We start from the raw sequence: 25945 nt of genomic DNA on the forward strand, positions 1-25945 counted from the left end.
ACAGCCGCTTTCTGCTTCTCTTCCCCCAGCCCTCCCTCACTGTCCTGCCTCAGCCCTGGCTTTGGACCAGTGTCCACAAGGACAGAGAGCACTGGAGAACATGTAGTACTCAGATCCCAGGTTACTGGTTTCACTATGTGCCTGATTTTAGCTGCTCTCCCTTCTGCCCTGCCCCAGGATTCAAAGCAGCTGCAGGAACTGTGTGGCTCCAAGACCACTTTTAAAGCTTAAGTGGGTAAAGGTTTTTATCTATAAAGTGAGAATACCAACACTACCCTTCCACAGCAGCTTCTGGGGACAGAGAAGAAAAAGTCACAGGAACCTTAGCTCTTGCCTGGTAATACTCACACCTATTTCAAATGCCTGCAACGCAAAGCAGCACTTCAGAGGTAGAACAGTGAAATACACAGTTAATTCAAAGTTAAAGTTAATTCAAAATGTGATATAAGGTAGTAACAGTAGTAACAGCGGCATTATTTTCAGTATGTGGACTTCAACACATTGGAGATGTTTGATGTCCACATATACCAAAAAGCATCAAGCTGTTATTAAAAAAAACCCCAAAAGCAGGTGATAAGACTGTAGTTACTGCAGCTCAACATAGCAGTCTTGTCATAGCCAAGACTCCAGTGATAGGGACACAGATTTCACTTTAAAAGAATCAAATTCTTCGCATTCATTCTCAGTCCTTTGACAATTCCTTCAGGTCATCCTGCTTGCAGGTTGCAGGGCTCACTGACAAAAGATGTGCTGCACTAAAGCAGGAAATCAGAAGCACAAAGTACAGCCTTGCACATGAAGACAAGCTACTTTCCTATCCTCTCACCTGGAGACTTCACGGCTCAGGTGCCTTGTCCCTTCCCCATGCAGCAAAAGGTTTGTTCTGCCCAGCCCAGAGTGAGTCTCCAGGCTGCACAGGGCTTAAATGCTTGTGGCTCGGTCTTGGATCTGCAACAAATACTGACGCAAACCCTTTCTAGAAAACAGTATTCAGCAGCTAGAAAATAAACATAATACACTTTAGCCTTCAAAACAAAAATCAAGTAAATTAAATAGACTTCAGTGTTACGTGTATTCTTCCAGACAACTCCACTGGTCCTGTGCAACTGGATGCTGTGCTTTTCTGTTCAAACTGGCTGTAGTAATTCCAGCTGCTTAAATACAACTCTTCAGGTTCCACGAGAGCACTTTTGCCCAGACTTAACACAGTGCACTCACATACATTAAGTTCCATAAATGAAGACCTAGACCCACTGTTACTGAAAAGGTCAAAGACTTAGTCAAGTATTATGGTTGTCTGACTAAGAATATTTCCAGCTGCCAGAAACTGAAGTCTTTGTCTGACTCTGGATTCTGTCACAGAATGAAATAGGGAACATGGTCAAGATGAACTTCACCTCTTGGGTAACAGAATTGTTTCTACAGTTGCTGAACAGATCCATTAGCATTCAGAATGGCAGCAACAGTACTTGCTGTAAGAAATAATTTCTTACACCCTCTATTAGTACAAAAATTTACAAGCCAGTTCTTTTTGTCCGGTTTCTCTCTTCCCTTCCAATAGAAAATACCAGAAGATGAAAAAATAATGTAAAAATCTAAGTCTATTACTACATGGGAAATGCAATGGAATTCTCACCAAGTGGTATTTTCCCCACAACACACAGATAAAAGATGTGATAAGCATTTTACAAATGATTTCTAAACTATTATTATACAACTGTGTCTACACAGACAAAACCACTAGTCCAGTGATGGGATAGTTTGGATATGTTAAAGTATGTTTTGGATGAATTTTTGCCGTATTTTTAGATGCTACTGGTAGCCAAAGCAATCTTTCCTATAAGTATTACTGCAAATTTATTTTAATCTCAGGACAAGTTAGAAGTGAAATTCAAAGCTTTTAATTTTTTGGGCAAGAATGGAAAAATATAAATATGAATTTAAAAATGTACAAATTAAAAACAGAGAATATGCTTAGTGTATTCTGGATCGCTTGACTCTGCTCATTTCTCCCAGCGCTTTTCTTTTCTGGGATGATCCAATTCCAAGATCTGAGTTATTCTGAAGGTAAGACTCAGCTTCTGGCAGGCAGTAAGACTCCATAGGGGGAGGTGGATCCTTCAGTATAGAAAGAAAAAAAGGAATGGGTCAGCTGAAGAAGAGCAGCTTCTGAGATAAAAGAAACAGCTCATTAGTTGTCTAAAACTGAAACAACAAACATTATACACCTACATTTTAAATACGCTTTGCAAGCAGCTCCCTACCCTGCAAGAGATCCCACTGCCAGCACCAGAACAAGTCATGTTAGAGCATAAATTTGAGGTCACAGACCAAAGCCCTCAGCACAGGCACCTTGTGGCCACAATTCCTGGCAAAGGAGGCCCGTGACTGGTAGAGCAGCCAGCCCCTGCAGGGGGCTGGGGCAGTGTGGCAGGTGGGGAGCCCGGGCTGTGCCCACCTGGATGAGGTAGTCAGCAATGTACTCGGGTTTGAGGCAGTTCACTCCCTGGGCTGCTGCCTCTGCCACATTCACCCTGGAGTCATCTGGCTTCAGCTTACTGAAGTCGGCAAAGAGGTGAGTTGCTTCTTTAAACAGAGATGCAGAATGGCCAGAGAACACCTACAAACAAAACACAACCCACAAAAGTTTAGTTGTGTTTCTTCCCCAAGACAAACAGTTCATGACCTTTAATTTCACTCATCAAACTAACAGAAACCAGTGGGAAATCAAATACTATTTACAGCTGCACTCTGTACCATCACATACCTGTCCAAAAGGGTGATTCTTCCCATCAGAGCAGGGCACAGAAATTCTATCCTCAATTCCCACCAGCAGTACTGACTTGTCTAAGTCAGACAAGCTGCTCTGCCTAACCACTTGCAAAGTGAAGATGACAAAGCTTTTTCCTCCCACCCTTTGACCATGTCTCAGCTACCCTGTGTAAGCAATTTTGTTCATTAAAACCTTTTACTCACATGAAAAATGCCCAGCACAGAGTTAAGCAGAAAGAAAAAAGTAATTAAACAAGCATATATGTATTTTTTTTCAAACAATACATACTTTTGCTCCTCCTGACTGAAGAAGGCGCCTGAAACCTGCTTCCTTGGTTTGATCAACATTCACAATCACTTTCCAACCACTGAAAGCTCCCTAGATAAATGACAGTTCAGTCAAAAGTATGCTGGTACTGAAAAAGTGCAAAGATGTAATGGGTCTATAATTTATCCCTTTTGAGAATATCCATCAGACGAAGACTTGCAATACCTAGTTTTTCCTTTAAGTATGAATGCCAGAAAAAAAAATCCACAAACATACAGCTACCAGCCCCCTCTAAGGAAAGACTCTTGCAGAGAGTGTGCTTTCCAAAACACCAGACACAGTGAAAAATTTATGTTAAAAAACGCCCAGTAACTTGGAAACATCTTCCCCTGTTCCCCCAGGATGCGCTTGGTTACAGTAACAGCATAGAGGGCAAACTGGTTGCCTCCTAGAAATACTCAGTGTGGTTTCCACATAGGCAAAGGGTGTGGGGGATTTGTTACAAGCATTCCTTTTAAAAAGGTTACTGTAAAACACACACCAGATTTTTCCTGACATAACTGAAACATCATCTTTCAATGAATCCTCAACTGCAGTGCCTGATATGAGAGGAGTTGAAAGTCTTTGGGGAGTTCAAGTCTCTCTTCCAAAAATCTCACTGAAAGACTATGAAACCAATAACCAGTTTTGGTTTCCTAACAGAGCTGAGTTTGGTTAGTTCTCCAGTCAGAGCTCTGAAGAATAAACATCATCTTCCTGGTTGAGGGACATTTACATAACTAGCCACACTGCAGCCTTGCAAAACATGAACACTGGTTCAGAAGAGACTAAGACTTTTAATATACCATCACAGAATTTTTTTTTTTTTAAACAAAATTACTTAACTAGAATATCTAGAATATATCAAGCCAAGACATTCTGTTCTTGATAACAAGACAAGTTACCTTCCCCTGACAGTGAAATTTTTAATTTCTTGCTGACAATCCCTGTCCTGTCCATCCACACTGTACAGCTTACATTACAGGAGTGTCTATATACCTCAACAACACCGGTTTCTTGCTTCCCTTTATGAATTTTTTTCCTCCACCTCATGGCTGCCAGTGCTAGTTTCTTCTGGTTTACATTGATTCCAGACAGAACATTAAGTATGGAGTTACTGCCCCACTCATAGTCTTCTTCCTGAAACAATCATAACCTTGAATTACAAACCAGTCCTGCCAACTTTATCAGCAGAAAAATAGATTTTTAAAAACTCACACCAAAGAGAAAATAAAAACACCTGAAACAAATCCCATCTCACTCTAGATATATATATATATGGATTTTATCTAGCCAAGATAGTTCTGTGTAAAATTAGAGCTACAGCTCTAATTGCACATTTATCTAGACTAACTCATGTTTTCTGTGACATCAAATCTTGCACACAACCCGATTCCTCTTGCAGTTACATGTACAATAGAATTCAACATCAGGACAAAGCATCTCACTACACTGGATACCACTGATTATATTTCTGCAGTGTCTTCCAAAACAATTAAAGTTAGTTTTAATGCATATAAGGATATGAAGCAGTCTACAGGCATTACTTCAAAGTTAGCCTGGTCAATGTAAAAGAACTGTCTGAGCCAGGAGAAGTGGAAAATTAACAATTAGGAAGGCATCAGAAGAGGTAGAGCTCAAAAATATTTACATACATGGTTATAAAACCAAATAATTTAAAAACAATATATGCTAATTTATTGAAAGAATCAAGATTTTATTCCTGGTTTAACAAGAGCCATGTAAATTTAGCTGATAACAGTAAGAATTTACCAAAAGGTATTAAAAGACTCAATTTTAAGAAACAAATATAAAAAGCACAGGTATTTCATTTATCTTATCAGGAGTTTGGTGCAGGGCTAGTTTTCAGACAAAGCTGGCCAAAAACCTCTCAGATTTTGGATTCTCTAGAACTCCCATGGCTTGGGCACCCTAAACTAGCAGGGTTTTGTGAAGTTGCCTTTCCCTAGTAGTGCAAAACAAAAATGCAAAAAAGTCAAACACACTCATGCCATAGTGCTAGGGTGACATGCCTGAACAAAGCAGCCAGCTCCTCTACACGCCTCCAGGTAGGAACGATGAAGCACCCACTTTCCAGCTGCCATCGAAGCCAGGAATTTCTCATTCCGAAGAGGATGTCCCACAACAATGTGTGTGCAACTCGGATCAAAGTACTGTTTCTCAAGTACTATTCCACCTTGAATTGAGGAATTAATTGGATTCAAGTTACCCAAGTGTCATGCTGCACGCAGAAAGGATCAACTCAAAGTGAGAATTATTTGAATTTGGACAAAAAATCAGCTCAAATTTCCATGGAGAGTATTATCATTGAAATGACATGGGCAGAAGCTGCTAGGGAGGGAAAAGCAGCTAGGAAAGAGTGGCTCTGTAAAACGTCACAACACAGACAGGAATGAGAGACACCAGAAGAGAGCCCATCCTGGGCACTCCCAACAGTAGAGAATGAGGCTGTTGTAAAGAGAGCTAAAAGAAATCTAGCAGAAGACAAAACCATTGCTGTTTTATGGCAAAGCTGATTGCTCTCACAATAGTAACACTATATTTAAAGAACTGCTCACAAGCACAGAAAGCCATAAATTTGAGACCTCAAATCTGATGAGTCACTAACAGAAGCAGTTTCTTCTCCCCAACAAGCCACAGCTGAGTAGACACATAGTATTCTTTGCATTTCACAAATATCCAGTACCTAATTTCTCAATCAGATGGCAGTAATCAAATCTTTCTTGAGGGTTAAGAGAAGACAGCTGAAATTTAGGAAGTTTTTCTATTTCTTCATCAGCTTTCTCATCTTCAGTAACAACCTAAAAATACAGTAACAGATTTTGAAAATAAGGCAGAACTATTAGGTTGACAGCTGACTATTTCTCTGCCAAATATTCTGGGTTGTTTATATATTAAGTTTCCTTTTATCTGGGAAAAGGAGAATCAAACCTGTCAGTCACTTGACAAAAAGCTTGGATCTTAACATACTATCCTTCGGCTCCTGCTTGAACTTCCTCTTGGTTCCCCCTTTCTTCAGGGCACAGCTGAACTTATCTGTCCTAACAAGTAATCTTTCATTCACATCCATGGAATGCCAGGTTGAACACATGAAGAAATCAGCACTGATCTATCACACTGCCTCATTCACTCACTTTCTCTCAAGTCAGAATACTATATTCTTTGAGGGCCTTTCCACTAACATGACACATTAAGGCTCTGAAGACACAGAGCTGTTGAAACTTTGAGCACCAAGTGACACACTGCAGGTGAGACTACAAACTCATTTTCCTTTCCCTTTCCAAGTTCAATATGAAACAGAATTTTAAACCAGGTTTTGGCAGAAAAATAATTTCCTATTTGTACCTAAACATAAAATTCCAGATACCACCAAAGAAACAAAAGCCTAAATTTTTTTCTGTCATCCTAACACGGCTGGAGGAGTTCCAAGTAGTACACATAGTAATTCTTCACTCCAAAGCCTGCCTTAGCATTCCAGCACCAACTAATGGGACAAAAACCTTCATTTGTCTAAAACAAACAAGGTTTATTTTTTTGAGCAAGCATTATTTGTTTAAAATTTCAAAGGAAGGGGGAGTATTGAAAATAACAGAAAAAAAGAGAATAGAACTGCACAAAAGTAATCCACCTCAAGATTTTCAATCCAGATCTGCACATTTTATATTTATCATCAAGTCCAAAATTTCTTTAAAGTATAACTGCATCTCACAAAATACTGATCATCATAAATATTTTCCCCATTTGACAAACCTTTTCTTTGGGCTCTGGTGCCACAGGAGGGTTAGCCAGGGGGAATGCAATGCTGGGGGCCTGTGGAGTAGGTATCAAGTTGTCCTTTAAGGGTGTTTTGGGATCTCTATATATGGGATTCTTCAGATTGTCAGTCACATCTCCATGATCAGCCTCAGCAACAGCTGTGAAAGTAAAGTAGTGTTGCATGACTTGCCTTTGGCAGAATATAATTACCTATAAAGTAAAAGATAAAATAAAAATAACTCCCCACAATTGCTGTACACAACATGTACAGTTATATTTCACCTGCCTTTCATAAAGATGTTAATCTTTATACTACAACCCACCAACAGCAATATTGCAATCATGTCCCTGAATGCTCTGCTTTTAAAAAAACACCTGAAGAACTCAAATGATCTGATTTCTTTGGCTAAACTGCACTGATTTGGTTGAAACAAAAACCAGCTGAATGGGATTATGTAATTTTCTTCAACCTCCTCTAAGACAAGGTCAGTTTTCAGGAAGACTGCTGCCACAGAAACTCTGCAAGTAGACGGAGGGAAGGAGTTGGTGACAGCAGGGAGAGAGAAATAAAGGATTCTGCTATCTCAGAACAGAAAGAAAGCAAAACAGATGAAAAATCATCTGGTTTTGGAAGAAAAGTCCTAACAACAGACTTCAGACTTCAAGAACAGGGAACATAAAGTATCTTTACCAAATCCTAACCCAAGCATGTCCATCAGCAACTTGACACGTCTTTGTTTTTTGGGTCTGTGAGTTAATCTTGTACCCCAATTTTTCACTTATAAATATTTCCACTACAATGCAAAACATTTTGCTCATGGTATTCCCATTAGAATTCAACTATACTTACCTGAGAGGTTACCTGGAAACCAGCTGTAGTTCAAAAAAACAAAGAAACCAAAACAATTTGGAAAATTTTATGAAGTCTTTCAAGTTGGCTTTTTTTGGAGCCACTGCAGCCTATTTTTAGACAAGCACTGCCTTGGCGTTTGACCACAAATGAACAGGAAAGCTTCTCTTTAAAAAAAAGCAACACATAATGGAACTCAAAGATGTGAAACTGTATTTCTGGCCTTTTGAGAAATGCCAACCATCCTCTCTTTTTCTGTAGGCAGAACTGAAATACTACTGTATTTTAGAAGTCCCAAAGACCAAATGGATGCTGTTGCGCAGAACAAGGATATTGCATTTGTGATTTTACCTATACCAGCCATCTTTGCATCAGGTACAGATCCTTTGAGGGCAGACTCATCCATGTTCTTATTGGTGTTACTCTGACCTTGCTCAAGGCACTGAGAAGGACTATTAGGCCACTGAAGGTTGCTGACAAGTCTTGCTCTCTCTTCCCTCGCAGTAGGATCATCCCAAATGATCTGCTCACTCTGGGATTGCTCTGTATTTATATCTGCCAGTGTCTGGCGGGACTGCCTAAGGGAAAAACCAAGACACCTTACACACTCATTTTACAGAAGACTTCCATTCTAGGAGGCAATGTGTTAATGATCACATCAACTGCAGCACCCAAGTGACCTCATTATTAGCAATTATGGCTGGGAAAGGGGAAAGTTTCAGTATAGAAGCTATTCTAACACCCTGGCTTTATGAATCTAAGTGTCAGCATGGCTGAAAATGTGCACCCAAAATACCAGTAGATATTTTTTTATTATGTGCATATTAGCAAGTTATTGTAAAATCAGTGTACCTTACTCAATATTTTTAAAGCCTATTTCTTTGCAAATAGGCACCAAACTAAATGAATAATTTTGCAAGGGTTCCATTACTGTCTTACTGCACATCAGTGTTGATGGAGTTCAAAAAGAAAAAAAACATTCACAGAGGTGCTTTGCAGCAATGCCTACTATTTCTTTATGCCCTATGTTGTAAGCATTTATGCACACTTTCTTCAAAACCTGTAAGAACACTAAGGAATCTGAAGAGAAAGAAAATAAACCAGTTCAAAACCTGAACATTAAAAGCAATCATACTATTCTGGTTTCTATAAAAAACAAAAGACACCCACTATGGATTAAGATACTATTCTGACTTTACCTAGCACATCCAGTTAAAGATTCTGAATTGCAGGAGAAGCAACTCCAGCACATCAGTAGAAACAGACAATACATCTGAAAACCTTGGAGACATACTCAAATTTCAATGAATGTCTAAATACGTGCAAGGACAAAATAAGATTCATTTAAATACAAATCCATACCTTAGAGCTTCCAAGACCCTACTGCGGCCATTTCGCACAGACCGTGCGCTATCAGGAGTGGCTGGAGAGCCATCAAAGCTGCTCCTTGAAAGGGATCCTCTTTGCCCTTGTGGTTTCACTAGTGATGTGGCAGACATGAGCTCCTGCAGCTGCCTTTGGAAGTTCTCCCTCATTTCTAGTGCTTGCGTTAAAACTTCAGAGAAGAAACAAAACTCATAATATCACAACTCTTATACTGAAACGGGTGAAAAGTAAACAACTGCTCACTATTTCAATGAAAACTGAAATTTCAGTCAACCTCCCTCCTCCACCAGGACAAAGACTATATATTAAAAAGAGGAAAAGTACTTGGGCAAGAATATCGAGGAAAACTACATATGCCCTAAGTCACCTATTCTCAGACACAAGGAGAGATCCCCATTTGGTTCACTTCTGAATCTTCTCACACAATCTAATTTAGATCCACAATAACACATTTAATTACATAATATATACTCCAAAACAAAAGTCTGTTACATTAAGGATGAACTTCAGTGTTTTAAAAACAAAGAATTGGCAATTAAGTATCTTCCAATGACTGGTCATGGTTTTCTTGTGGGCTGTCAAGATCTTTAAAAGAGAGAGGAAAACCCTTTGCTGGCATCCAGCAGCAATAAAAGCTAGCTGTACTTGACCAGTATATTAATATGCTACCTAAAGTTTCCAGATCTTAGCATTCAGCACCCAGAACTGCAAAGGCTCATATTGATAGTTTGGCAGTCCATAAATATTCTGAAAACGGCGATTTACATTTACCTCCTTTGGATTCACTTGCCACAATTTGTTCTTCCCCTACAGTGACTGTTTCCTTTATTTGGTCAGTGGTTGCATCATCTTCAGCATCATCTTCATCCACTGGAATAATCTAAAGCCAATGAAGAAAAGTAGATTTCTCAAATACCTTTTTTTCCTTTTTTTTTTCTTTTTAACCATGTCTGACACTTGTATAAATTCTGAAGATCATTAATCTTGCCTTAGAGTAAATCTAACCTTTCTGCTACTGCAATGACAGTAGAACAGTGAACAGTAGCATGGGTGACAACTCCTACTCTGCAGTGCTAACATCTGCTAAAGCTAGTTCACACCTTGGATCTCATTACCTAAAAGAAAAGATATCTATCTATTCAAATTTGGAAATGCTGAAATGCCTGTGTTTTCCTCCACCACCCTAGAAGAATATTACAAATGCAGAAAAACCTTACAGAACATCTGCAATAGCTACTATTAATGACTAGCTAAACCTGATAGAGGACATTGCTGAATTAGTATCAATGTTTTTATTACTATGTTAATATAACTATTAACTGAATTCAAATCACTTCATGGAACCATGAATTCCTATCACATATCATACCTCATTTTCCTCTGCTGGTTTTCCAGTTGAAAGAGGTTTACTGAAGGAGGAGGAGAGCCTGATGTCTTGAGCTGCACTGATGTCCAGGCTCATTTTGGGATTGTAAGTGTGAGGAAAGAGAGATTCAGGAAGCCGTTTACATTCTCGGGCACTCTGCAATAACATCAGTTATTAAGAGAAAGATGAGGAACTGTTTGAGATAGAAGAAACTTCACACCTAAGCATAAGAGAAGTACAATAAAAACACTGTCAAAAGAAGTACTTCACACAAGGGGAAAAACATGGTTGCTATTCTGGGAAAAATGTAGCAGAAGTGTTCAGCAGAAGAGAATTTATCTTTTCCTTATAGAGAACAATGTAAATGTACATCAGTGAAAAGAGAGATCACTCTTTAATTAAAAGCAGGGTGCAAAACATCAGTCCTTATACATGTTCAGTATAAATGCATACAGAAAACCTACTGCCATATAACTGGTTTTAAGCCTTCATTTCCCTTTACTTTTAAATAGGGAACAAAACAAGCTTCATACCTCTAAAAGCCAATGTTCTGAAACAATATGTATACCCCGTTCTTTAACAGATTTATACTCCTTATTGTTATCGTTCTGTCCTCCCTTATAGATGAAGTGTGTTACTGTTTCATCAAAGCACCATCTGGAAAAGAGAACAAAATACAACTTGAAGATAGAACTTCTATCAAAAAGTATCATAAATCCAACTCAAAAATTTTCCTCTTGTTCAAGTTAAAGTAGTTTTGCCTATTTTGTTATGCCACAATAAACAATGAACCCACTTTCTTTGACAGAAAAGACAGCATTCAATTTCATGATAGCACAATGTCAACGTGTTTTGAGAGCACCCCTGAAGGAAATAAAACTAAATAGAATAAACATATGGAAAATAGGGCTTTTGCTTTATGTTTTGCTTTGTTTTTAAATAGGATTTTAAAACAGTTTCTGAAAAGAATGCGTGACCCAGGACCAGAGCTTCTTCTTTTGTTGTCCAAATATTGAACTGCAAGTGAAATACTGATTCTTGAAGCTCAAAATAAACAAATATGAAGACTGTTACTTTTTCAACTGATAAAAACAAGTACTTTATAGCTAATCCAAGTATCTTCAGCATTTCTAAGGTACTACCAAACGTAAGGGTAACCTCCTTCACACCATGAATAAAAACACTTTTATAAAAGTCAGTAGCAAAACATGTAAATCAGATTTAGTGGAAGTAGAATTCTGTCTTAAATTAAAAATGTTAGTTTGTAGTTTCTTTTCAGGATAACCTATTTTTGCTAAGCTTGTCCAACAACACTGACTTAGCCATGCTTACAGTCTAGAAAATAATTTGTTTTGAGACAGGGAGAAACAAACAAATTCACATTAGATTCAAAATGTAAAATACAAAGCAAATGTTAAACTAACCAAAAGATAAATTTCTTCAAACCAAAGAAGAAAACAAAATCTGCAATTCAAGAAGACTTCTGGACAGTCTTTCTGAGATGAATTTACAAAGAACACAGGGACTGCAGATGGGGCAGGGAAAAATGGCCTTATTTCACACTACAAGTGGATGACTTGTAAGGTTGTTTAGGATGGTGAAATCTAACGTTAAGCTGTAGCAAAAGGCATAACTGGATGCAAAGATTCAAAGTTGTTAGAATTCACATCAGTGCAAAAGCTCAGAAGCCACTGTATTGGCTGATACCTGTAGTCTGCTCCAAGAGAGGCTGCTACTGCATTCAGCTCCCTTTGCCTCTTACTAAGTTTTTTACTAACGTATATAACAGCATCAGCTAGAGGCTTGGGGTCTTCTTCCTGGTCAAGCAACAGGGATAAAAGCACAAGAGTCATGATTAGAAGGCTTCTGTATCAATAACTAAAGTACTTTCATATTTAGTGAAGCATGTATTAAAATATACAGTGACAACAAAGGTAAGATAAACACACTTTCTCTATTTTTGTGCTCCCCTACCCATGTTCAAAACCCAGCACTAGTAACATACAATGCAGTAGGAATGCCAAGACAAAGATTCAGCCAGCCTCCCTAGAACATACTCTACTCCTTTCATCGCAGGCTGAACACTGAAATTAAGAAATCATGAAACCTGATGCTACTGAAGTATTTCATTGTAGAGGAGTGAGAGAAGTAAGACTAAGGCGCTACAAAACAAGAAGTAGCAGCCTTCCCTTTGGTCATTAGCTTTCTTGCCCCTCCAAAAGTAAGCAGTGCACTAACATGGCAAGCAATACATAAATCCTCCCTTTCCTCCTACACCTTTTTGTTTTCTCTCACTTTTCTTCTATTAAGCACAGAGAAAAGCAGGAAAAGAAGACACATGCATTAATAAAGAACTCTGAACTTTAGTCCAAGACAAAATATCTAACCCTGTTCAGGTGGAACCGGAGAATTTCTTAATTATGGTATCATTTCAATACTACAGAGTCTAAATCGGTACATAGTTATATGCCATGTTACTTAGCAACTGCTTAATATTCAAGACAGTAGTGCAGATAGTAGAAAATTTTAAATTCTTTGTCTTTCATAAGGAAATTCCCCTATCTTACATTCCTTTAACTGTCACTGAAGAACACATAATCCTATGAAACTATATTCAAAAAGATAACAAATAACAATTTATAAATCCCTTTGTAACTTAAATCACAAAAGAAAAAGCTTTTTCTTAGTTAAACGTATGCTCCAACAACTAAACCTCCAAATTTCCTACCACTTCTGGCTGTGCAGCAGCCAACTGAGGGCTGGCAGTAAGAGCTGCTGCATGAGTTGTGCTGCTTGCCAGTGCCAGTTTCAAGTTTCTGCCAATGACTTCAGAGAGAGGTGTGCTCAGTTTCCTGGTTCTTTGTTCAGGACCTCTAGGAGTTTGCAGAGCTTCCAGAGCATCCTACAAAAAAAAAAAAAAAAAAAAAAAACAAAAAACAAAACAAAACAAAAAAAAAACCACAAAAACAAAAAAAAAAAAACAAAAAAAAAAAAAAAACAAAAATAAAACCAACTGACTGACAGACTTTAATGAACACCTTAAAAAATTCTCACTCAGGTGCAAGTTTTACAAATACAGTAGGACTTTGTATTCCTAAACCAGGACAGCAAACTACAGCTACCAAGTGCAACTGTAGAACCACTGCACAAAAGCTGTACAAGGCAAACCCAATCTTAGGGTCTGCAGAAGCAAAATAAGAAGACAACAGTTTATTAATCTCTCTGTTCACAGAGAACACAGAGAGTTCTGATGAACAGTGAGTTCATCACTGAGAACTGCCCTAAATGGAAAAGCCAGTGACCAACCCAGGTACTCCTAACCTCAACCAACTACTTTAATGTACTCACACCTTGCCTCACAAGAGTTGCATACGAGTATGTGAGTCTATCTGCACCTTCAAAATACCATTTCACACTGTCCTTTTTTATATAAAAAGAGAAAGTTTGGTCTAGAATAAAATTATCAGAGCCTTCACTCCATGAAGCAGAACTAGCTAAAAAGAACACCAGATTTTTCTATGTTTGCAACATGTTTTGTCCTATTGTGAGCAGAGGGATAAAAAAAAATACAGAAAACCCTGCCACAACAGACAACCCACAAACAGCCCCCCAAGAAACCTAACAACTCTGCAGGAATTCAATGCATTGATCTTTAAGTTAAGGCCTTGAAATTTAAAAACAAATCTGAAGCCTTCCAAAGCATACCTGAGTCATTCAGGAGCTCTTCCACTGAAGATACTCCCTAAGTGTCAGGGATTTTTTTTGGCTGCATTTTCTAGCCTAATGTGGCCTTCAGAATAAGACAATGAAAAATCCCAAGCATCTTTCAGCTTTTAATAATAGATTTGTAATTGCTCTAAAGCAATTACTTTAAAACATGCCATCAAAGCAGTATTTCATCAGAAAATGCAAACACTTGTTTACAAATACATGGAGCAATTCCAAGGTGCCTTGTCACGTTTATCAGTCTCTGGATGCAAAGAACACAGACTGGATACTGTCTGAGGTGCAGGACACACAAGCATATGGTGCAATAAGCACAAAGGAGATTTGCTAAGGACATAACAACACTTACTATTCAAAAAATTGAGTCCACAGGCCATTAACTAAACTATATAAATAAGCCAGTTTTCCTGGCTTTGTTCAAACAGGAAAGTCTGTATGTGAACAGCATAAAAATGGGTAAAAGCACAAGTCTCTGTGCTGTTTAAAGTTTATGCACATCAAACAGTACTGGCCACACAGACTAAAAAGTTTGCAAAAATCACCTTTACATCAAAAGAAGGCTTGAAGAACTTGTCTTCAGAAAGAAACTTCGATGGTGTGTCAAGATTTAAAGATGGTTCTTTTAGAAGTGGCCCCCCTTGTGCAAGAGGAGTTGTCTTCCCAGTATGATGAGAGATTACAGCTTGGAAAGCTTTACTCTGAAACCTGTTGATATCAAGGGGGGTCACAGGCCCTTTTTTTCCAGCTTCAAGAAGATGAATAGGGTGTTCCAAATCAGGACATTTAACAGTTGCTGGTGTCTTGCTAAGCTGAGTAACGAAACTCTCCATATCTTTAAAAGAAACAAACAAGTAAATTGGTTTTCCATTTGAACACAAGACTCCACACACTCTTATTTAAACAGCAACCATGAAGAACTGAAGAGAGGGGCATCAAATCATTGCAGGCTAACAAGTCTGAAGTCCTAAGATCAATCTCTCATCAATTCCCATGCAAGCTACAGAACAGCACACATGCCAAAAAGGACAAAGCTGAGACAGTGAGCTTCAATCCCAGCTGACTGATAACCACAAGAGTCCACTGCCTCCACCAGATTTGCAGCAAATGCACAATATCATTTCTGTAATCACAACTTCAACAGCATGGCTGTATGTACAACCTGGTCTAATGGAAAGAGTCCCTGTCCCTGGCAAGGGGTTGTAACTATGTGATCTTCAAGGTCCCTTCAAACTCAAAGCAATCTACAATTCTATCTTTATATTTGGAAAAATATCCTTTAGCTCTAATACTGGGAAGGTATTAGGAAAGAAAATTTTATCACACCTGCCTTCTTTATTGTAAACAAACAGTACAATGACACAATGATATCCCCTAACTTGCTAAGAACCAACCTTCAGCCTCTGCATTCTCAACCAAGAACTTGCTTTCATCTGCCCGCTTTCCTGTCCTTGCAGACTGCAAAAGCCAAGTTACAGTGACTGCTGGCAAATTCCACTTCTTCGCAGCTTCATACTTGGAGCCGTTCGGGTCTCTCACCACAAGATGGGTGCTGGCAAACATTCCTTTTTTCACACTGGCTTTCCGCACAAAGAATTCTTGGACTCTACAATTAGGTTGATAAAACATTCATTTAGTCATAAACAACATTAGCCTAGGGCACACTTATTGTAAATTGTAGTCTCACAACAGAAAAAGAAACAATAGAAATAGATATTTAAGGCAACTCATTTTGTACTTTACAGCCTAACCTGCACAAAATAAAAAAAAAAAATACCCCCCCCCAAAAAAAAAACCCCAAAACAACAACCAGAAAATGATACACAGTAATGTTTTGCTTCTACCAGCATTGAAAACAGTATTTCTCACACTCCAGCAATCCTCCAGCAACATCCCATTTTCAAATCATACGCTAGGCCTAACATTCTTCAGCAAGATGAATGGCACAGGCTTGCTTCCCTTCCAGAGCCAACAAGCACCACTTCCAAATGAACAGCAGTTTTCCTTATATTACAGTTTTTCTCTTATTATCAAGGACACAATCTTGCAAAAAGATGAGAACTCATCAGCGAAGAATTTAGTTCAAACAGGCTACAAACGAGATCAAATGATACTTACTCTAAGCTACACTATTTTACTATGTCATGACTAAACATGTTTTTCTTAAAATTTTTCAAAGATTTTGGTGAACTGTAAGCAAATAGGGCCCCATTCCTTAGGAGCTGGGATACTGAATGGGGTTCACCATGCTTATGAGGTTGAGTCAGATGGTACTGAAGTGGTCCTTTCCTAGACAACCAAAAAGTAACTTGGAAAGCCACATCTGAAAACTTGACTTTCAATGATTGGTTCAAGAACAGAATAAAAAGTTGCTGAGACTCAGTTACTGAGAAAAAAGAAAATGAGCATATTCTAGTAGAAATTAGACTCTGTGCGTACTGAGCATTATTTCCTTAAAAGAGAGCAGAATTCAAGACCTATGTAATGATGTTTCATTGCTTCAGCACCAGATTTTGTAAATGAATGGAACTCAAAAGATCTTTAACTCCAATATTTGTACAGAAGAAATTAAATGCTAACAGCAGCACATTGGCTCTTGAAGAACAAGGAGAAACCATGACAGGAGAAGTACCTGGCTCCCAGCAGTTCTGCCAGATAAACAAGAGAGTCTCTCTCTGCACCTGTGAACTGGCTAAAAGAAAGTACACAATCTTCCAGAGGGGTAGCTCCTTCCATTACCACGACTGGTGTGAAAAGTGGATTGGATCGGATGTCTAAAAGAGCCTGCTGTTCCACACATGTTATCTTCAAGAAGGCAAAAGACAAAAAAATGTCAATCAAGCCAAATAGTAACAAAGCCAACAAGATTTCAGCAACTCTACAACAGACTCAACAATGAGCAATTGTCCTTCCATTATCACACCTGAGACAAAGTATTTCCCATTGGATCAAACTCCTTTTTTAGACCATGTCTATTTTGTCAAGGTTGACATACTAAAGCATTATTCAGAACTTTTCAGTTACTAAAGTTCCAACCCTGTAGGTTCCCATAAAACTGGAGGTTTCCAGTTCAGTACATGATCAGAGGGGTCTGTATAGATTTACTTCACAGGAAGTTACCTACTACTGAAAGTTACTAACAGCAGGTATTCTATATCATGGGCCTGCTCTTGCCAAATATGGTTAACATTCTTTGACTTTTAAGCTATAAAGACTTGCTCTTGTGACACAAATTAAAAACAGAAGCCATAAAAAGCATGAAGCAAACAAAAATATCAAATCATTATTAGTCAACTAGCTCCTTCTACAGTTCATGCTGTCAGACCTCATGTAAGCTTGGGTCACAACAATGCAGTCCTATTTAACGGGCTTGTAGAAAATGAAGTTAAACAGGTAAGACCCCCTAGAGATGCAGAGGCTTTAATGAGGGCTTTTGTTTAGCACACTTAAATGAAATTAGGCTAATATCTTCTTCTTATTTAAGCCATTAATAACTCCATTCTGACAAGACGAATTTCTAATACAAATACCTGTTTATTTGGGAATTGATTGAGAAAGTAAATCCCTTACCAGCCATGTATTTGTGACGACGTCACCAACAGTTGCCTTCACGGTGCACCCTAATATAGGCACCACAGCATAGTCTGCAATGGTTCTGCTTTGCAGTGGCAGAACTTCCCCAGCATTCTCCTTTATAATATCTGCAATGCAGGACTCATCCTCCTCACCAAAACCCAGAAGAAGAAATCTCTTCCTGAAAAATAAGCCTCCTTCAGCCAATGCAGAAGACTCTGCCAAAGACCCATTACAGACAGAAGGCTGATTCTCTCCTTGGGCAGTCGAGTTAGTAACATCACTGAAGGTTTTGGATGTTATTTTTTCAATGTCATCTGAAAGGTTAAAGAAAAATAAAATAGAACCAAGTATAATAATTGTTTGACAAGAACATCAAAGACAACCCAAAACAGTTTAATGATGAAATTATAGGATCATGCTGTTTTCAGACAGGCTTTAGTTTAAAACTGTTCTATATAGACCTATTTAAATTTGAATTTTGAAACACAAAGTAGAAGTTAACTTACTAGATATGAATGAATATTTAATAAGGAAATTCTGCAAGCTCAAATGCTAATTATGAGCAGTTAAACCTTCTACAGTATGCTGAGCCTAGTACATACCTAGTGTAGAATAGTTATTTACATATTGAGAAAGGAAGTCATCTTCAGCAGTTTGCTGGTGCTTTATAATGTTCACAGCATCTTTCTTCAAGAGACTAGTTTTTTTGGGAAAAATTGACTTCATTCCAGGTTGTTCTAAAATTGGATTCTCCAGCAATTGGTAGTTTAGAGGGATATAGTGTTCCACTGGACATAGACAACCTTTACCAAATGATTCCAGCAACCACTTTGCTGTCACTATATGAGGCCTATAAAATAAAATGTTGTATAAACAAGTCACAGCAGGTTTTAGACCAAAAACCACAGTATATACACACACATACAAAGCCTGTAACTCTAATCCCTTAATTCTTTTAGTCTGAGAACAGATTTCATAATTATTTTCTACAACATAAATGGTATCTGCCGCTGTATTGCCAAGTTCTTCCTCCTCAATGCACTAATAAATGCACATTAACACCTCTTTTCACCAATAAGAACACTTGCTTTTCTTCTCTTTGAGGTCCCCCACGGCTACTCAAAGATATAGTACTGAAAAGCATATGTGGACATACTTATTACTACTAGCTGTAAGTCTTTTCATTTAAATCAAGAAGTACTTAATATTTTGAAATCAATATGTAATTCCAAAGAATCATACAATGGTTTAGAAGGAAACTTAAAGATCATCAAGTTCCAACCCCCCTGCCATGAGCACATTAGACTAGGTTGCTCCAACTAGACTAGGTTGCTCCAACCTGGCCTTGGCCACTTAAAGGGATGGGGCAACACAGCTCCTCTGAGCAACCAGAGAAGCCATCACCCTCACAGTAAAGAATTTCTTTCTAATATCTAAACTAAACCTCCCCTCTTCCAGTTTAAGGCTACTCCTCCCTGTCCTGTCTCTGCATGTCCTTGCCAAAAGTTCCTCTCCACTTCCCTTGTAGGCTCCCTTCAGGTACTGGAAGGCCACAATTAGGTCACCCCAAATCCTTCTCAAACTAATCCTCTCAGCCTGTTTTGGCAGGAGAGGTGCTCCATCCCTCCCACCATATCTTGGTGGCCCTCCTCTGAACTCACTCCATCATTCTGATGCATTTCCTGTGCTGGGGACCTCAGAATTGGTGAGAGAAAGAAAACGAGGTGTAACTAGACCTTAAGCAACACAGTTATCACAACCTGTGAGCTGTCTTGTCCAAAAAGTGTTTCAGCTCATCATTACTTTCCCCCACAATGACATGAGTAACATCTTCATTAAGTTGATTAAATCGAACGCCACCACCGCAATTAATAAGCCTTCTCATCTTGTCCAGCTTTCTGCCACTGAAGCCACAGAGATAGATCTACAAAGAGAACACAGCAACAAATAAAGACTTAAAAATGTAAAAAAAAAAAAAAAAAAAAAAGGTAGAATGTTTGTTTTGGTATAATTCGTTTCAACTGCTGCAGAACACAAAGTAGTGCTGCAGCTTCTGAGAAGCAGCAAAAAAAAAAGTGAAGCATTTATAAAGATTAATTTAGCTTTGCAAATTAATCTAACAAAGTTTCAATGTTTACTAATTAAATGAATCCCTGGAATTGCATAAGAAAAAAAAAAAAAAAAAAAAGACCAAATAAACACACACACACTAATTCTAGAACCTGTTCACTCTAATGTTTAAATACAAATGCCTATGAATATAAACTTCATACTTCTACTACATTTTAATATAATTATACTCACACAGATATGCAAGCACACACACAAACAAGCACATGGACAGAAAATAAATCTGGTATTTGTTGCTGACCATGGAAATAGTGCCAGTGCTTCAACATAGATCCTTTTGCATTGTAAAAACTGAACATTTCAAAGTATACACTGTTAAACATACTCGACACCCATCTAACAAATCTTCAGCGGCTTGAAAAGAACTTATGTCCAAGTTTTCCAGCTCATCAGAAACAGGTTCCAGTCTGCTGCTCATAGATGAACTACATGCAGTTTCATTAACACCACTCAAATTGATATTGGAAATGTGGCTGACATCCGAAAAGGCATGATCTTTAAATAAAATAAAAAAAATGAAAAAGGAGGCATTAGATTTTGCTCAGCTCTCTCCACTGCTTCACTAAAGAAAATACAAACTTGCCACTTACAATTTTGTAATGCTACAAGGAAATGTTAAGTTTGAAGAACTAAAAATACTACGTAAGTGAAACCTTTACTAAACCAAGGGGTTTCTTTACACACAGATTGAGCATCATCTTACTAGATAACGTGCTAATACATCTTCTATTTATCTCCTAGGTGATGACACCTATGACACAGCAGCCAGTGAGACTTGTTTTGAAAGCTGTTATTCCAGTTTTGTGGACATCTAGTAGAAATACTTTTAAAATTAAACAGGACTATTTATTGTAGAGAAATCAACTCCAGTTTAAGAGGAGTCAGCATCAGGTCAATGCACATTAAAGTTGGCTGTATCTTTTAGGCTACCATGTGCACTTACAGAATACCCAAGTATTTTTAACTGTTCTCTGTTATTAGCATGGAATAAATAAAAGCAAGTGTATAAATAAAAATTAAATAGAAAAAGATTAATAAAAACTTATTTCCCACCCCACAAAGACTGTTGTAAGATTAAACTCATTATAAACACTTGTTTTAAACTTAAATGTATGAACAATTATGCTTTTGTAGGACTTACAGATATACACTACACCACTGGTTCCCAAGCAGACAATCGTACACCTAATTAAAGTTTACTTTTTTAACAATCATCCACACATTTTAAGTCTAGACACATGTTGGAATATTCAACATGCATAAAAGCTATCTGTTACGTTTTAAGCTTAAGCTGAATCTAGAACCCAAACTATCAAATCACTATTTATATAAAAAAGCAAGCAACTTACTCATCTCAAAATAGTCCTTCCTCTTTAACACAAATATTTCCTACATTATTGAAACACGTTTTAAAATATCTTACGTACTGGGAGGCTTGCTGGTGTCATTTGTAGGTGTTGATGTGCTGGGTGCATTACTCAGTTTTGATCCAGCCTCTATTTTATACATTGTCTCATCCTGACAGAAGCCCTTCTTGATGCTGTCAGAAAACCACTGCATAGACACACAGTGCACATTCCACTTTTTGGCACATTCATACTTCTGACCTTCCAGATGAAAACAAAATTTTTTAAAACATAGTCACAAAGATTAAAGCATCAAACAGTGATTACTGAAAGATGGTTGCACATTAAGAAAATGTAGAAATTCAAATAACTGATTTTAATGGACAAATGGTGTTATACTAAACAGTTGATAAGCAAATTATGCTGTAATTAAAGTTAGAGAAGAAAAATCTCATGGATGGCTAACCTATGGTATGACAAGGCATTAAAGAAACAAAAAAGGAAAAAAAGCTTTAAAGCTTTCAAGCACACACAAAAAAAGGGGAAAAAAAGTCCCAGCATATTTCACTGTAGGCAAAGAGAGGGAAATCAAGGGAAAAAAAACCCAAACCCTTCCTTTCTTCTCACAATAAAACTAAAACCCTTTCAATCTTCCCAAGAGAGAGGAAAAGGAGCTTTCATTTTACCTTAGTAGGGAATTTGGAAGGCACAAAGAATAATCAGTTAAAAAACATCAGGCCACAATCCAATTTCAATCACAGTACAAATTAAGTCCTATCCTGCTCTCCCCAAAAAAATTATTTTCTTTATCCCCTCTAGGATTCTCCCTTTTCCTTTCTTTGAATGCCATCTATCTATCTGGCTTTTTTTCCTCTTTTGTTCTTTCTCATGACTTTACACCAAAACAAAGGTGCCCTGTGTTACTCTTTCCATCAACAGAGAAGCAGTAAGAGCAACACTGAAGCAGACACAGAGGCAGTTCAAGCTCCTGTGCTTACACACCTTCACACTACTTCAACTCCAGACGTGAAAACAGCATTAATTCTGTCAGTTTTACCTTTTGGCTCTTGAACTATGAGGTGAGTGCATTCATTCATCTTCAGCTGGCCCGTGTACTGCCCACCATGCTCAGTAGTGAGGCGCTGCACTTCTTTCCTGTCGGAGCTGCTTAAGCCAGTGACACAAATTGTGCAGCCAAGGAACACAGGACAGACGTAGTCTTCCATGTTAACATCAGTGTACCTCACCATGCTACAGGAATGAATGAGAGAAAACAGTCATTTTGCAAGTAAAATCAACTATGAAAAAGAAATTAAGTCTGTACATAAGAATTACCGTTATCCAAAACAAAATCAGTTTTGTTTTTTTCATACCCTTGCTGAGATTTATCCCACAATGTCTTAACCCAAGAGGGAAGCAAAATAGGTTTCTTCAGGGAAGCAGCTACCAAGTATTTCTTGCTGCCAACTTCTCCAGCTATAAGATGAGTTACTGACACGTTGAGATCTCTGTATACACATCCACCCATCATTTGCACATATTTATGAACTTCTTCCTGGATGGGGAAAAAAATAGAGAAAATAGTCAGGAGAAAAAAGAACCTATGTGGCAGTCATGTTCACTTCGCACCAAAAACATGGATTTCAATTGTCCACGATTTCCCCTAAAAATACCAACTAGATATATATGGAAGCCATAAAAAGGAAACTGTAATTTCCATTTTATTTGCACTTATGATGAACATAATATATACCCTAAATATGTACCCTAAATAAAAACATGACAATTGTGGTCTATGAGCAAAACTTTGCAGATGGTTACCATTTCAGGAAGTACTAGAAAAAAATATCAGAATAAATATAAAGTAAACATATATAATCATATTTGAGGTGTATTAATACATTAATATACCACACATAGTCCACAAGGTACAGAAGACTTAATGGATCTAGACACAGGCACAATGAGACATATATGCTCTGACTGCTGCCTTACTCATGAACAATGCAAAGCAAGTATCAATGATAACCAGCTAAACAATCCATCCTTGGGAAGGCCTTACCCTCACGTCCTTCTCCATGCTGGTACAGGACACTGTGACATCAGCCATGGTCATGTTGTACACGGGATACTCAGCTCTTGGGACACAGCGCTGCGACTGCATGCAGTACAGAACTACCTGTGGTCCAACAATTCTACAGCCAAGCTGCAATAAAATAACAGGGAAAGCACAAAGAAAATAAGCAGGGTGTTCATTTGCATCAGGAAGGCTTCTCTTGTCCCTGAATTCTGAAGAAGGCAGGGCTCTTGGTCTGTCCTCCGCCTTCTTCTCTACAACCTCCAGGTAGTTGACAGTTCTGGTTTTACTTTCAGTTCTGGTTTTACTTTCAGTTCTGGTTTTTCTGTACAATCCTTGTAGATTTTCTGACTCAGTAAAAACAGCTGATGCTATGGCTAAGGCCAAAGGACTCCAGCTAGCCTGTGTCCATTAGACAATACCTTGCAGATGAAACCAAATCAACTTTATCAGGAGCTCAGGGACTCCAGCAGAGAACATGCCATTTACTTTTCCAAATGTTTAAAAATAATCATTATGCTTTGCATAATGATTAATAATAAATAATAATAATAATCATACACTGCTACACTCAGTGCAGAAGAGAACATGGGATATAAATATGGACATGAGTGCTTCTAAAAAGGAAAGAACAGAGCTCAAAGTAAGTTGCTGGATGCCATACCTTTTTGAGATGACTGAAACCCATGCCACTGAAAGGATCACAAATGTAAAGTGACTTATCATTTTCTTTTATATTGAGTACTGTTTCTTCTTCAAGGATCTGGAGATGTTCTTCTGACTGGAATTCTTTTATAGCCTGCAGGTAAATGATGTGTACAACAACATTTATTTAATTAGCAAATAATTAATAAAGAAGCAATCCTGTGCAAACTACACAAGTGCACGTCTTTGCAACAGCTCACAACAAAGCTACTATGCAAACAGGTATTGGCAGAAGGGCTAAAACACCTCTTCACAATATTCTAACTTAAATATTTCGCAAAGAAGCCTTCAGGACCTGATCCTGCCATATGGTGCCTTTGGCTCCCACTAACCTCCTAAGGTGTAAAACAATGCAGAGTGCTCAGATGAGCGACCACCATCCAGGCCTTACATGTCCCTTCCCTATATGTCACCAGGTTTTGAAACTGAAGCTACTTCATGAGGCTCTCCAACAAAACTGTTCTTGTTCACCAAGCTTTACTACACACTAACACCCCTGCTATAGAAAGAGATTTATTTCCAGGAGTACAGACGTAAGTTAGTTTATTGTATGGCATATACAGCCGAACTCCGACACAGAAATCACACTCCAGTTCACCAAGTTCACCCAGGTCACCAAACCCACTTACCTCAAGAGCTTTAGAAAAATACTCCGAGCTCCTGGCAGACTTTATGAACTTGACAAAAAACGGGTCCTTACTACTTCTCATCCTTCAACTACGAAGCAAAACCCAGTGAGCGCGCTGACATTCCCGCCGCAGCCCGGAAGCCCTCTCGCCCCTGGCGCTGTCCGCGCCGGGCCAGGGGCCCAGCACACGCCGCCCGGCCTCGGCGGCACCGGCTTCAAATGCGCCCGGAGGGGCGGGGACTGGCCGACCCCAACCGAGAAGCCCCCTCCCCACCGGGAGGCCCGTTCCCCACCGGGAGGCCCGTTCCCCACAGGGCCAAGGCCCGCACGGACGGGTCCCTGCCGGGCAGCGGGTGCGCGGGGCTCCCGGTGCGCGGCGCTCCCAGCCCCGACGGACCCGGCCCGGCCCCTCACCCGCGCGGGAAAGCGGCGCTGCCGGCACTGCGCAGGCGCGGGGCGGGGCCGGGCTGGGGCCGGGGTTTTTGATTCGCTACCGCTGCCGGGGCGGGCAGAGGGGGCGGGGCCTGGGCGGATGTGCGCGGGGCGTGCCCGCGCTCCGCCCGCAGGGGGCGCTGGGCGCGCGCGTGGGGAGCGGGCGGGGCGGGCGGCTCGCTGAGGGCGCGCGGGGCCGCTGGGGGAGACGGGAGCGGAACTTAGGGAATCACCGAGGGATAACGCCTTGGGAGGGTGCTGAGCGAGCGTCTGGCCCCAGCCTCCCCTGCATGGCCCCCGCTGAATACGCTATACCCTATCCTGGCATTGACCACTACCAGGGATGGGGCATCTACAACCTTCTTGGGCAACCCGCTCCTCACCACTGTCACAGGAAAAAAATTCTTCCTGATATCTGACCTAAATGTCTGTCCCTTCTTTCAATTTGTGCCCCATATTATTCAATTTTTGCCCTATATATACATTACTCCTTATTCCTATCAGGGCAGTTCCTGACTGTGAGTCCCCCTCTGGCTTCCCTGCAGGCCCCCTTCAGATGCTCTGCATTGGGTTTGCACAGCCTGGTTAAAAACCAGGGTAGCCGGGGTGGCTGCTTTGAGCAGCCTCTGGAAGCTTCCTCCATGTCCAGCAGAGCCAAGCCCTGGACGATCCAAAGGTGGATTGGGCCAATTAGAAATGGCGATAACGTCTCTGTGGTAATATATTTAAGAAGAGGGAAAACCAAAAAATAGTTGGGAAATGGTAATTGTGGCCGGAGAAGAGTGGCGTGAGTTGCATTTTTCATCAACCATCACCCCCAGGTTGTTCTCCACAGGGCTGCATTCCATCGCTTCTACACCCAACCTGGAG

At 39.4% G+C, this 25945-nt stretch overlaps 1 protein-coding gene across 2 annotated transcripts; it reads right to left on the reverse strand.

Annotated features, from left to right (window-relative positions):
- Window positions 1-1844: 1844 nt before the first annotated feature.
- On the reverse strand, window positions 1845-25106 carry TOPBP1 (DNA topoisomerase II binding protein 1). Of its 2 annotated transcripts, XM_085573248.1 has the most exons (28): window positions 25058-25106; window positions 24645-24732; window positions 23975-24109; window positions 23296-23439; window positions 22607-22788; window positions 22291-22484; window positions 21315-21494; window positions 20213-20382; window positions 19518-19681; window positions 18360-18607; window positions 17752-18071; window positions 16814-16986; window positions 15576-15787; window positions 14727-15016; window positions 13187-13360; window positions 12166-12275; window positions 10992-11115; window positions 10462-10614; window positions 9864-9972; window positions 9069-9261; window positions 8058-8284; window positions 6851-7014; window positions 5787-5901; window positions 5113-5276; window positions 4079-4219; window positions 3062-3151; window positions 2459-2620; window positions 1845-2118 (listed from the first exon to the last, which is right to left on the reverse strand). In XM_085573248.1, exons 2-28 carry the CDS (start codon window positions 24723-24725, stop codon window positions 1975-1977), a joined length of 4563 nt encoding a protein of 1520 aa, XP_085429374.1. In that variant the 5' UTR covers window positions 24726-24732; window positions 25058-25106; the 3' UTR covers window positions 1845-1974. The 2 variants fall into 2 exon arrangements, with proteins under 2 accessions (XP_085429374.1, XP_085429375.1); XM_085573249.1 differs by lacking the exons at window positions 1845-2118; window positions 2459-2620; window positions 3062-3151; window positions 25058-25106 and having other exon boundaries at window positions 4084-4215; window positions 5109-5276; window positions 24645-25042.
- Window positions 25107-25945: the final 839 nt, after the last annotated feature.

Source organism: Lonchura striata, chromosome 2, assembly GCF_050655825.1.
Source record: "Lonchura striata isolate lonStrDom1 chromosome 2, ASM5065582v1, whole genome shotgun sequence".
In the NCBI taxonomy this organism is placed as follows: Eukaryota; Metazoa; Chordata; class Aves; order Passeriformes; family Estrildidae; genus Lonchura; species Lonchura striata.